The sequence below is a fragment of the Mandrillus leucophaeus genome, unplaced genomic scaffold (genome assembly GCF_000951045.1).
Source record: "Mandrillus leucophaeus isolate KB7577 unplaced genomic scaffold, Mleu.le_1.0 Scaffold13, whole genome shotgun sequence".
NCBI lineage: Eukaryota > Metazoa > Chordata > Mammalia > Primates > Cercopithecidae > Mandrillus > Mandrillus leucophaeus.
In genome coordinates, this window is record NW_012101254.1 from 6,126,019 (window position 1) to 6,139,324 (window position 13,306).

General features: G+C 44.4%; 1 protein-coding gene across 2 annotated transcripts in view; it reads left to right on the plus strand.

Moving 5' to 3' along the window:
- Window positions 1-9,697: 9,697 nt before the first annotated feature.
- Window positions 9,698-13,306, plus strand: part of ASXL2 (additional sex combs like transcriptional regulator 2) — a 152,947-nt gene continuing 149,338 nt past the window's right edge. Inside the window, exon 1 of one of the 2 annotated variants that reach the window (XM_011972683.1) lies at window positions 9,698-10,048. In XM_011972683.1, the coding sequence (XP_011828073.1) occupies window positions 9,992-10,048 (57 nt within the window). In that variant the 5' untranslated portion in view covers window positions 9,698-9,991. The remainder of the gene's footprint in view (window positions 10,049-13,306) is intronic. The other variant, XM_011972684.1, reaches the window with a different exon arrangement.

Here is a 13,306-nt window from a genome sequence, read left to right on the forward strand (position 1 = left end):
CACTGCAAGCTCCGCCTCCTGGGTTTACGCCATTCTCCTGCCTCAGCCTCCCGAGTAGCTGGGACTACAGGCGCCTGCCACCTCGCCCGGCTAGTTTTTTGTATTTTTTAGTAGAGACTGGGTTTCACCGTGTTAGCCAGGATGGTCTCGATCTCCTGACCTCATGATCCGCCCATCTCGGCCCCCAAAGTGCTGGGATTACAGGCTTGAGCCACCACGCCCGGCCGAAAAGTTCTTCTTTTCATAATTCCAAACTCCCCACTACCCTTAGATACTTACTTTTAATATTATTTTGTGTATCCTTCCAGAAATTTTATTTACACCCACCAGCATGGTTGCAGAGTAGGCTAGCGTGTGGGAAGTTCATTAGGGGTGCCTTCAGGATCAACACCTGTGGAGGAAGTGAAGGAAGCAGGATTGGGCAGATGGAGAAGCTGGGCTCTGCTACGCTTTCAGCAAATGTTTCAGCCAACTCTATGGGGAGCTCTGAAGCCAGGCTAGCACTGCAGGGTCATCCTAAGACAAGGTGAGGTGGCCAGGCCTTTATACTCCAACATATTGGATACAAGCTGCCCTGAGAAGTGATTTGAAGCAGAATGACTCTCTTCAGCTAAGGTAAGTCTCAGAGAAAATTCCCAACAGCTAGGGGAGTAAGTATTTCAGTCCTGAAGGGGAGGATGGGAAGTGAATTCGGGTTTTACATACAGTCCACTTGGAACTACTTATTGTGTGGGTTCTGGGAGCAGCTCTTCCTGGATTCTGGTGGGCCTCTTCCCCTGAGGGAAGTTTATAAGGAGAGGAGAGTGGGGGAAAGACAGCCTCCACCACTGCAGTTGATCTCAAGGTTGCAACTCTACTCATTGTCTCCCTCCTCTACTATCCAAATGCAGATTCCTCTTCCCCTCAGTTAGTGCCTCTGCTGGTCTAGGCGGCCTGCCTGGTGATGCAGCCCAGACTTTCATGACCAAAGGGTCTAAGCATCTGCTAACAATCATGGAGTGCAGTGGCGCAATCTTGGCTCACTGCAACGTCTGCCTCCTGGGCTCAAGCAATTCTCATGCCTCAGTCTCCCGACTAGCTGGGATTACAGGTGCCTGCCATCACACCCAGCTAATTTTTGTATTTTTAGTAGAAATGGGGTTTCACCAGGTTGGCCAGGCTGGTCTCAAACTCCTGACCTCAAGCAATCCACCCACTTCAGCCTCCCAAAGTGCTGGGATTACAGGTGTGAGCCACCGCGCCTAGTCAACAATCCTTTTTAAAGCTGTGGCTGATGTACCATTTACTAACAAAATTGGGTAAGAGAGTACTAAGGGACAGCTAAGTGGATCCTTTCAGGGGATCCCTTCAGGACAGCTAACAGGGTCCTTTCAGCTTCCGTTATGTAACAGAATCTGAACTTCCTCTTTTGTTGTTTTTTGTTTTGTTTTGTTTTGTTCTGTATTGAGACAGGGTCTTGCTCTGTTGCCCAGGCGGGAGGGCAGTGGTAAAATCTCAGCTCTCTGCAACCTCTGCCTCCTTGGCTGAAGTGATCCTCCCACCTCAGCCTCCTGAGTAGCTAGGACCACAGGCATGTATCACCACGCCTGGCTAATTTTTGTATTTTTAGTAGAGATGGGGTTTCACTATGTTGGCCATGAGGTCTTGAACTCCTGACTTGAAGTGATCTGCCCACCTTGGCCTCCCAAAGTTCTGGAATTACAGGGATGAGCCACCATGTGTGGCCCCTACTTCCTCCTGAAGATCAGGATCAATTACCCCGACAATGTGGTGACTTCTCTTTATGTTGTCTGGTCCCTTGACACAGGAGTCTGAAGTGCTCAGGCAGTAACCGTAAAGTTCAGTGGGACTCTTGCTGTGCCTCTTGGTGGAAACAGTCCCCTTGGAAATCAGAATTTCTAAACTCACAGAGCCCAGAGCTGAGGGGATGGGATGCATGAAGCTGAGCCATTTCTTTTTCCACCCCTTTGTTTCCAGACCCATGTATTCTACCTATTAGGGACAAAGCACCGTATGTTGGTCATTGATTTAGAGCAGCTATATGTGTTTTTGAGGGTGGTGTCTATCCTCACAGGATACATCACTGCCCTGGTTTCTCAGTGTGCCATGAGTGGGCCATGGCATTGCTTAATCAGGCCAAAAGTTTCTGTGTAGTTAGGATGACAGTAGACTACTGTAAATTCAATTAGTATCTTCGATAGCTGTATGACTTGAAAAATTACATGCTTTTTGAAAAATAAAGGCCCGGAGACCAGAAGATCCCAAAGTCATGTGTGTACTGCCATCTCTTCTTTGTTATAAAATGGGTTCTTTCTCGGCTGAAATGAGAGTACCTGCTTCAGTACAACAAACCCAACCGCTGAGGGGTCATCGAAGATCCTGCCTTGATTCGTTGGACCTATCCAAGATCAGCAAATGTCTATTCTAATTTCAGACCCACATCTAAAAACTCACTCTTGGGAACTCTGTGTGGATTTAGGCCCCTCTTCTTCTGGTATTATGTTTTCAAAACTGACATATAGGAAAGAAAAACTTATCCGGGAAGGAAAATTGGATGGAACATTTAACCTTTCATATTAAGTCTGGCAATGATGACTATATGAATTCCTGCCTAAATAGTCTATTAATCATGAATGAATGAATGAATGAATGAATAAATAAAATGGGCTTTTTATGGCCAGGAGCGGTGGCTCACACCTGTAATCCCAGCACTTTGAGAGGCCAAGGCAGGCAGATCACCTGAGGTCACGAGTTCGAGACCAGCCTGACCAACATAGTGAAACCCTGTCTCTACTAAAAATACAAAAGAGTAGCTGGGCGTGATGGCATGCACCTGTAATCCCAGTTATTAGGGAGGCTGAGGCAGGAGAATTGCTTGAACCTGGGAGGCAGAGGTCTAGTGAGCTGAGATCGTGCCATTGCATTCCAGCCTGGGCAACAAGAGCAAAACTCTGTCTCAAAAAAAAAAAAGGCTCTTTGTTTTGATGCACTGTTATATGAGATCCCATATCAATGGATCAGATATTTTGTAAGCTCTTGAAAGTGGTGCTGGCTGAGCACCACTTTGAGGCTCTATTAGTAGGAAAGGCAAACTCATATCTGAAATATATGCATATTCCAGTTAAAATGAATTGCTGCCTCTTGTAAGGTGAAGGGGTCTACTGTAGGCAACTTACCTCCAAGTGGCTGATTGGTGTACTTGAAGGATAGTGTCACATCAGAGGGTTGGTTTTCATCCGTCTTGCTGGCAGGTTGGACATTCAGTAGCAGTAGAAGGTAAAAGTTCAGTGGTGAGTGGGAACCCATGATGTTGGGTCCATTCGTAGTCTCCATCCCTGCCACCACGTCTACTATGTTCATAGATGAATTATGTACCACTGGAGTGGTCAATGACAGAGGCTGCCTGATGTCAACTGGCTGAGTCATTCTGCCTGTTTGTTTGCTTAGAGCTTCATGCTTCTTCTATGCTTTTTTTTTTTTTTTGAGACAGGGTCTTGCTCTGTCAGCCAGGCTGGAATGCAGTGGTGTGATCATGGCTCACTGCAGCCTCACTCTCCTGGGCTCAGGTGATCCTCCTGCCTCAGCTTCCTGAGTAGTGGGGACCACAAGCGCATGCCACCATGCCCAGCTAATTTTTAAAACTTTATTTTTGGCTGGGTACAGTGGCTCACACCTGTAATCCCAGCACTTTGGGAGGTTAAGGTGGGCGGATCACGAGGTCAGGAGTTTGAGAACAGCCTGACCAACACAGTGAAACCGCGTCTCTACAAAAAATACAAAAATTAGCCAGGCTTGGTGGCATGTGCCTATAATCCTAGCTACTCAGGAGGTTGAGGCAGGAGAATCGCTTGAACCCAGGAGGCAGAAGTTGCAGTGAGCCAAAATCACGCCATTGCACTCCAGCCTGGGTGACAGAGCAAGACTCCATTTCAAAAAAAAAAGGCAAACACACACATTAGTTTCTGCAGACATAGGGTCTTGCTATGTTGCCCAGGCTTGACTTGAACTACTGGCATCAAGCGATCCTCCCATCTCAGCCTTTCAAAGTGCTGGTATTACAGGTGTGAGCCACCATACTCAGCCAATGTTCTTCTATGCTTTCTGGTGAGTATTAATATGAGCATTAAACATGAGATCTTTATATTTTGTGTTCATAGGTTCATCCACATATCTCTATCCCAACCTCATTACCTCTGATCTTATAGTCTTTTTTGTTGCATGACCCTGACCACTTGGCTGAGCTATTCTCCACCTACCATGAATCTGTTTATATTCTGACCTTGGGCCATTTCTCTTTCCATACAAAGCAGATAATCCAGTACACTGCCTGAACCTGTGCACACTGGAAGGGTGTCCCTTCACTCCTGTCGTTCAAAGCTATTCGTGAATGGGATTGTAAGGCAGATGAAGTCCATTTTCATCTTGTACCTTGTATTAATCTGTTCTCACAGTGCTATAAAGAAATTCTGAATTCTCACAGTGCTATAAAGAAATTCATTTATAAAGAAAATTGGTTTAATTGCCTTGCAGTTCCACAGGCTATACAGAAAGTATGGCTGGGGAGGCCTCAGGAAACTTACAATCAAGGTGGAAAGTGAAGGGGAAGCATGGCTGGAGCAGGAGGAAAAGAGAGTAAAGGGGAAGGTGCTGTACACTTCAAAAAAATTAATTTTTTTATTATACTTTAAGTTCTGGGATACATGTGCAGATTGTGCAGGTTTGTTACATAGGTATACACATGCCATGGTGGTTTGCTGCACCCATCAACCTGTCATCTACATGAGGTATTTCTCCTAATGGTATCCCTCCCTTAGCCCCCCAACCCCTGGTGCTACACACTTTTTTTTTTTTTTTTTAAGACAGAGTCTCGCTCTGTCGCCCAGAGAGAGCAGTGGTGTGATCTCGGCTCACTGCAAGCTCTGCCTCCCGGGTTCACGCCATTCTCCTGCCTCAGCCTCCAGAGTAGCTGGGGCTACAGGCGCCCGCCACCACCATGCTAGGCTAATGTTTTGTATTTTTAGTAGAGACAGGGTTTCACCATGTTAGCCAGGATGGTCTCGATCTCCCGACCTCATGATCTGCCCACCTTGGCCTCCCAAAGTGCTGGGATTACAGGTGTAAGCCACTGTGCCTGGCCTTTTAAAAAAAATATTAGATGGTTTAGGCCATGTGCAGTGGCTCACACTTGTAATCCCAGCACTTTGGGAGGCCAAGGCAGGTGGATTACCTGAGGTCAGGAGTTGGACATCTGCCTGGTCAACATGGTGAAACTCCATCTTTACTAAAAATACAAAAAAACTAGCCAGGTGTGGTGGCAAGTGCCTGTAATCCCAGCTACTCAGGAGGCTGAGGAGGAGAACCACTTGGACCTGGGAGGCAGAGGTTGCAGTGAGCTGAAATCGCACGACTGCACTCTAGTCTGGGCAACAACAGCAAAATTCTGCCTGAAGAAGACAAACAAACAACAACAACAACAACAACAACAACAAACTAGATGGCTTACAGAATCTGTAGGAGATCTAGTGATCCTAGCTTGGAAATTACCACTAACAGAAATAGTGGCCAAAATACCACTGCAGAGCAGGCCTTTTGAAGACTCTGCAACTTGTATCACTGACATCACTGATCCTGAATATTACTAATGTCCGATTCAATGTCTAGGGCAGAAGTAAATGATTGGTGGAGCCTAGGGCATGTTCCTATGCCCTACCCAAAAGGGAGGGTAGGTATTTTCAATTTCTGTAGTGGGTGGGAAATTTCCAAATATGGGAAGGGGGCTTGGATACTTGTAACCAAAAAAAAAAAAAAGTCTATCTTACACCTCCATTTTTTTCATCAAAAGGAACCCTACTATGCATTTGATTCTATACCTTGCCTTTTTCACTTTAATTAATATTCCTTAGATCTCTTTCCACATCTGAGTGGCAACCCTTGTATACAAGGATTATTTATAATAGCACTGAAATGTTAACTACAGGAGACTAGATAAAATTATTGTACATAATCCAAACAATGGAATGCTATGTAACTATTTAAAATTATGCTATATGTTGGAGTTTGAGGGTGTCAACTTGCCCAAGTTTCACAAAAAATGGAAAGATATCTAGAGGAGACAAGCAGATGGAGATAAAAATATCACATTCATAATAAAACTGTTGAAGATAAAACAGCTTCTGTGTGAGGGCCAAATGGGCTTGCTAGTGCTTCCTGTCCCAAACTTTGCCAAGTCTAGACCTGATGCTATCTCATCTGAGTGAAAAGTTTGATTCTACAGAGGAGACATACTTAACGAGGGGCCATTCATGCTCAACCAAGTTGTGAGGCTGAGGGTAGGGTAGGCTTTTCTTAGCTTCTTCCTTTCTCTTTTCTCTTTTTCTTTTCTTTTTTCTTTTTTTTTGACAGAGTCTCACTCTATTGCCCAGGCTGGAGTGCGATGGCACGATCTCGGCTCACTGCAACCTCTACCTCCCAGGTTCAAGTGATTCTCCCACCTCAGCCTCCTAAGTATCTGGGACTACTGCTGTGAGCCACCACGCCCGGCTAATTTTTGTATTTTTTGGTAGAGACCGTGTTTCACGGTGTTGGCCAGGCTGGTATCGAACTCCTGACCTCAAGTGATCTGCCCACCTTGACCTCCCAAAGTGCTGAGATTACAGGCATGAGACACTGTGCCTGGCCAGCTTCTTCCCTTCTTTATGATGCTTCCCTCACAACATTACAGGTTTCTTCTGAGAGCACTCCAATATATAACTTGCACAAGAAGTCAAAGGTCAGTCTCTGCTTCCACAGACAAAACAAATATCTGTAAAAGTTTTACAATGAGCAGTTTGGTAAAGATGAAAAAAGGTGAATTTTATTGTGAAAATAAAAATCTCATGTGGATTCCAACATAAAGCATTCGAAGGGGTTGGGGCTGAATATCTGTAGCCTAAAAATTCTTGATTTCATTTTCTGCAGTACACTAAGCTAAAGTTGTCAAAGCAGGTCATTCACTTTACCACAAAAGAGTCAGACCTTTATTCGTAGATGCAAAGCATTGTTACACTTAGTAGGGCAGAGGAGTGGGTAGAAGCTGTGAAAGCAGAGATGGTGAGTGTTGGCCACACGTTCAAGATATTTATGGGCAAGAAAGACAGGAAAAATAATTTGGTACGGTAGGGTGGTAGGGTAAAGAGACTTCTTTAAGCTGGAAGTGTCTTGAATATGCTTGTAGAAGGAGGTGGAGGGGTATCAGAACTAGAAAATAATGAAAAAAATGGAAAAACATTCCAAGAAAGATGAGAAGGGATAGTGTCCTGTATACAGTACATTAAAGGAGGGATTAGGCTATGGTAAGGAGGAGGCGGCGGTTAGAATGCGCGAACTTATGGGTAAATTTAGGGATTGAAGGCAAGGTGAGAATGCAACTGGTGGCCAATAATTTTTACATGATATATGAAGCAATGTTATTAGTTAAATGAAGAGGCAAAAGTAGAGGTAGGGGTATTCAGGGGAGTGGCAAATGCTGATGGAAGTAACCAGAGATAAATCAAAGGATAACTAAGTTGATTATAGAAACTATATCTGTAAAGCTAAGAAACTGTGACTCAATCAAGAACTAGGGAGGATATCTTAGTAGGGTAGTGGGTGGAGTTTTAAGAAGATAGATTTGGCATTCCCTGTAGGATGGGCTTGAGTAGGGTGAGAATAGAAACAGAATATCTAAGGAAATCCAGAAGGAGGGTGGGGATGATGAGAGAGATGCAAATACACATAACAAATTCAATCAATAGACATGGGGACAAAATACTTTCTGGGGAATTATACTTGTATAATAATAATAAACTATCTGTATCTGTGGAAGATTAAGAAGTAGGAACCACAACATTACAATCCTTACCTTTGAAATTAAAACCTGGGGATAGAGCTCCTGAAATCCAAAGTAAGGACAGTTGGATTATCTGGCCTAGGAGGGTCTGAAAACCAGTTGGGGCTCCAGGACCAAACAACAGGACTGGGTGGTAAGCTGTACTCAACTCAACAGTCAGGGATGGAGAAGACCTTCTTTTCTCTTTCTCTCTTTCTCTCTTTCTTTCTTTCTTTTTGCGACTGAGCCTTGCTCTATTGCCCAGGCTGCAGTGTAATGGCACGATCACTGCAACCTCTGTCCCCCAGGTTCAAGTGATTCTCCTGCCTCAGCTTCCCGAGTAGCTGGGATTATAGGCGCATGCCACTGTGCCCAGCTAATTTTTGTATTTTTAGTAGAGATGAGGTTTCTCCATGTTGGCCAGGCTGGTCTTGAACTCCTGGCCTCAAGTGATCTGACCGCCTCGGCCTCCCAAAATGCTGGGATTACAGGCGTGAGCCACTACACCTGGTGAGAAGGCCTTCTTAGACTACAGAGATAAGCTTTGGAGGGAGGTGGTACATGCTACCTGTGTAATGGATAGGGCTATGAATTATCAAAGACATTTCAGAAAATATATCCATATCAATTGCTGACATTGGCTGTTTGATCCATGACTGAAGGGAAATATAAGGAAGCATCTAGATACTTCTAGATGGCCTCTCAAACTCCCTATCTTTTTCTTTTTTTTTTTTGGCACAACAGATCCTTTTTGAAAAATAGAGGAAAAGTTATGAATCCTCTTCTCAAAAAATTCACATATAACACACAAAATATAGTTCATAGTTTTAGGGAGTCCATGAACTTCTGAAATGCATCCATAAACTTTAAGCAGTGCTCTCATCTGTCTTTCCTCCCAAGAGGCAATCCAATCCTCAGTCCTATTTCACACTATAGTAAATTTACTAGATTGTTTGGAAGCAGCTTCTGGAAGCAGGTGGATTGGTGAGATCAGCAGGTGTTACCACATGCTTCTTACTTTGCAAAGTATCAAGGCGTAGATGATGTAAGAGAAGATGCCACATTCTGGATCTTTCAGAAGGCTGTTATGGATACTACAAATAATGGTCTCTGACCACAGAAATGTCTGAATCATTCAGCAAATATTTACTGGGCGCCTGATAGGTACAGGCACTATGCTAGGGACTGAGGTCATCGAAATAAAGACAACACCATTTCTGTCACTGATGGGTAGCTTCACATGTAAAAGCGTGGATGCAGTTACCAGGGGCCTTAAAAACAGTCACCTAAGTTTGAGGCTTTCTGGGGAGATGGAAAGGGCTCTGAGCTGGCAATTTGATATTTGGTGTCTCTACATCCCAGACTTGTGAGTTTGGCAAGTCACTCAATCTCAGTTGCTTCGCCTATCGAATGGGGTTAATAGGTAGATAAGAATTGTTGCCTATCTTCAAAAAGATAACCTTTGTAAAAATGCAAATAAATGAGAAAACACAAACGCAGAGCTTATCTAAAGTGATAGTTGACAGAGTCACCCACTGAGGTAAGAGGTCAGTTCCCCAGGTCTACACAGCCCATGCAGCGCCTCGCACGAGGCGGGATCAGCTCAATAAGCTTTCCCGGATGGAACAAGTTCCGCTTCCGCAGGCAGATACTCGCTGTAGGTGTGAGCGTCGGCCGTCAGACGCCAGCTACTGCCGGGGCCTCCCTCGCGCGCATGCTCCTGCGGAGAGGCGGAGACCGGAAGGGTGGGGGCGTGGCGAGGTACCGCAGACTGCCGGCTGGCTCGCTCGCTCAGCGGCCCGGCTTGGGAGGCGGGGGCGCGCCCGCGCTCGTTCGCGCGGCCGGCTGCGTACAGTAGTGACGGCCGCGCGGGAGCGGTCACATGACCGTAGCGGCAGCCTGTACAGTAAGAACCCAATATGGCAGCGGCGGTAGCAGTGGCAACGGCAGCAGGAGGACCGGCCGCCCTATAGACCCCCCCGCGCACCACCCCCGCCGCTTCCTCTGCTTGGGTGCCCCCCCGGCCTGACTTCCCTTTTCTCCCACCTTTCCCGGCACCGCGGGAAAAGCAGCGCAGGGCAGAGCAGGCAGGGAGGGCGGCCGGAGCCCGGACACGGGAACCTCCCAGTCAGTTCAAGACCCGACATGAGGGAAAAGGGACGTAGGAAGAAGGGCAGGACCTGGGCGGAGGCCGCCAAGACGGTAAGGGGGAGGGAGCGAAGGGGAAGGCCGGGAGGATTTCGTTCCCTTGTCGTCCGCCAGTCGCAGGGGAAGGGAGGTCACTGGCCCAGCGACCCGGCTGAGGGGGCACAAAACCGCGCGGAGAGGGCGGCGGTTAGTGTCGGGGTTGCGATCCCTGTGGGAATGGAGGCCCGGCGGAACGCGATAGCTGCGGGGCCGTGGCTTCTCTCGGCGTCTGCGGCGAGTCCTCAGTGTTTTGAGGCTGTCTCTTGGGGTCACGTCGCTATCACCTCTGCTCTGTGGTAGCCCCCGCCCCGTCACGGGGAAGTCTGTGGTGCTTGCACGGTAACCGGTTCTTCTCCCTTGTGCGGCTGGAGAGCCCCCATTGGATGCAGATAGAAGGCTTGTGCGTGCATCCAGCCCCGGAAAGGAGAGGGGAGCGCTGGAGCTGGATAGAATTTACCCGTTACAGCGGACATGCCTATGACCCCGGGCCCCCTGCTTGTCTGGCTCCCGGAGCAGACGTGAGATCACGAGGCTTTTGTTTTTGTTTGGTGTTGGAGCCGAAAGTGCAGGAGGTGTTTAGAAACGAAGTAACAGGTGGGACTTGTAGAATTTTTTTTTTTTCCTGTTTCCGTAGAGACCTACTCCGAACAAGGCAGCAATGCATGGTGGGACGTGTAGTTTACCCGGCCTTCACTTTTCCCTAGCCAAAGTGATGGTGGCCTAATGAAGTTGTAATTAGTGGGCAAAACAATTTTTCCCCCTAATTCTGTTATGACGAAATGTAGAGGTAGGTTTTAAAAAGTGGACTATTGAGGATTAGTGAGAACTTTTACCATATTTTAAGAAGAAAAATTTAAAAGCATGTTGTATGCAGAAATGAAATGGTAGGAGATAGTGAAGTTCATTCCATCGTTGAGGATGCAGCAGAAAAGTAATAGGGCATTAAACAGCATTTTAATAGTGGAAAGTGAGAGGTGTTCACCCCTTTAATGGTGAATCATGCCAGTAATACTTCGACAACATAGCCCTTCTTAGTGAACCCTTATGTCATATGGTTTATTTTTTAATGAGGTTTTTTAAATAAGAAAGTAATGTTACTGTGGGGAAATTTGGAAAATTATAAAAAAGAAAATTTTAAAAAAATCACATTTATTTCACCCCTCGTCTGTATCTGCTAACATTTGGTATATTACCATCTCGTCTCTTTTATTTATTTCCTCAAATCTAGGTCATAGTGTTTATTCAGTCTTGTGCATTTGTTTGTAAACTTTGCGCATTTGTTTTGTAAACTTTATGCATTAGGAGGTTGATGAGTCTTCAATTTTTATTTCTCTTAGTTGGAAATGTAAAAAAGTTAAGAAATAATAGCACATTTTACTTTTCTGGGTGTTTTCACTTACAATATATCTTGGTATATCTTCCTGTGCTAGAAGTTTCTCTCTAAAAGATAAGACTCCTATACTTTTTTTTGATGGTGTAGAGGTTGCTTCCCCACAGAGGACTATTTTACTCTCTATTTGGTGGATACCTGAGGACCTCTTTCTGTTAATAAAAGAAGCATGATGAATTTTAATTATAGGTAAGCAGACCTGGACCCTAATTTATGCTAATTAATTTTAAGTTCCTAGGATCTTAAAAATTTTTTTTTTTTTTAAAATATTTTGTAGAGACAGGGTCTTGCTATTTTGCCCAGGCTAGGCTAGTCTTGAACTCCTGGGCTCAAGCAGTCCTCCTGCCTTGGCCTCTCAGAGCACTAATATTAGAGAAGTTTCTAGACTCTTTAGAGTGTTTTTTGCATTATGATTCCTTTGATAAAATAGTCATTGGGAGATTGTGACAAATAAGAAAAATTAGTCTGCAACTACTTAGCTTTTCCTATGTTAGTATATTTGCTTATTTCATGCCCTAGCTAGCTATGTGAAAAATAGTATTTAAAAGATGGAAAGACTACTTTGATTAGTAGAGTTCCTGAGGAGACCAATATATTAGTAGCTTGGTATTTTTCTTTGATTCTGGCAAATACATAAAGCCCCAGTCTCAGTGAAAATGTGTTTTAGAAAGAGAATGATGACACTAAAGTTTTTCTTTTTCTAATAGCCAAAATCTAGAAAACGTTCTTAGTTTTAGAGGGTTATTTTATTACCTATAAGTGAGGGAATTAAACCAAATCTCGGTGTTCAAAATATTTATGTTTTTAGGATAAATAGATGAAAATAAAAGAAGGACTAGGCAAAGGTACATTTGTAATATTTCAGACTGCAGAATAATAAAATCAGAAAATTAGTGAGTTGACAAATGAAAGTAACTTTGACCTAAATAAGAATGCTAGTATTTAGATACAAAGGAATAGGAAAAGAGGTTTTAAGGCTTAAACTTATTTCTTACGCATTAGGATGTCAAGTGTTTGAGGAACAGTTTCATCAAGGAAGCAAGGGTCTGTTTCTTATTTCATGTGTTTTTGGTACCTCCATTGTAGAGCTATCATGTTTTAGAGAGTACTATTAAAATAGGGTTGTTTTCCTGACCAATAATATAGCAATAGATATATTCAAAACATTAAATGTCAGTATGTGATACTGGGATGATATGGGGTGTGTGTATATATGTGGAAGTGCTACATGGTTTGATGTAAGGTTAGTATAAACTAAACAAAATAGTAAGATTCATAATAATAATTATTATTATAATTTTATTTATTTATTTAGAATGGGTTTTGCTGTGTTGCCCAGGCTGGAGTGCAATGGCTTCACAGGTGTGATTGTGGTGCGCTAAAGCCTTGAACTTCTGGGCTCAAGTGATCATCCTGCCCTAGCTTCCCAAGTAGCTGGGACTATAGGCCTGTGCCACTGTGCCTGGCTTCATAATTATTATATAATAGTAGATTATGCCAAAAGGCTGATAAAATAAACTTGAATGTATACACTGGCTCCAGTAACTAAGGATACCAGGGAAAGGTGATGGAGCTGCGATTCAGCTGATCTTGAATGCGTGTTCACTACACTGGACTGCCTCCCTGTTGATCTTAAATTTGTCTTATTTAAATATGCTAGTTATAAAAAGCATTCTAGTATTTAGTTAGCAGTTTCACATGTTTTACTTTTTTTTTTTTTTTTTTTTGAGACAGGATCTTGCTCTGTCGCCCAAGCTGGAGTGCACTGCCACGATGGCGGCTCATGACAACCTCAGCCAACCCCTCAAGCGATCCTCCTGCCTCAGCCTCCTTAGTAGCTGGGACTGCAGGCATGTGCCACCACTCCCAGCTAATTAAATTTT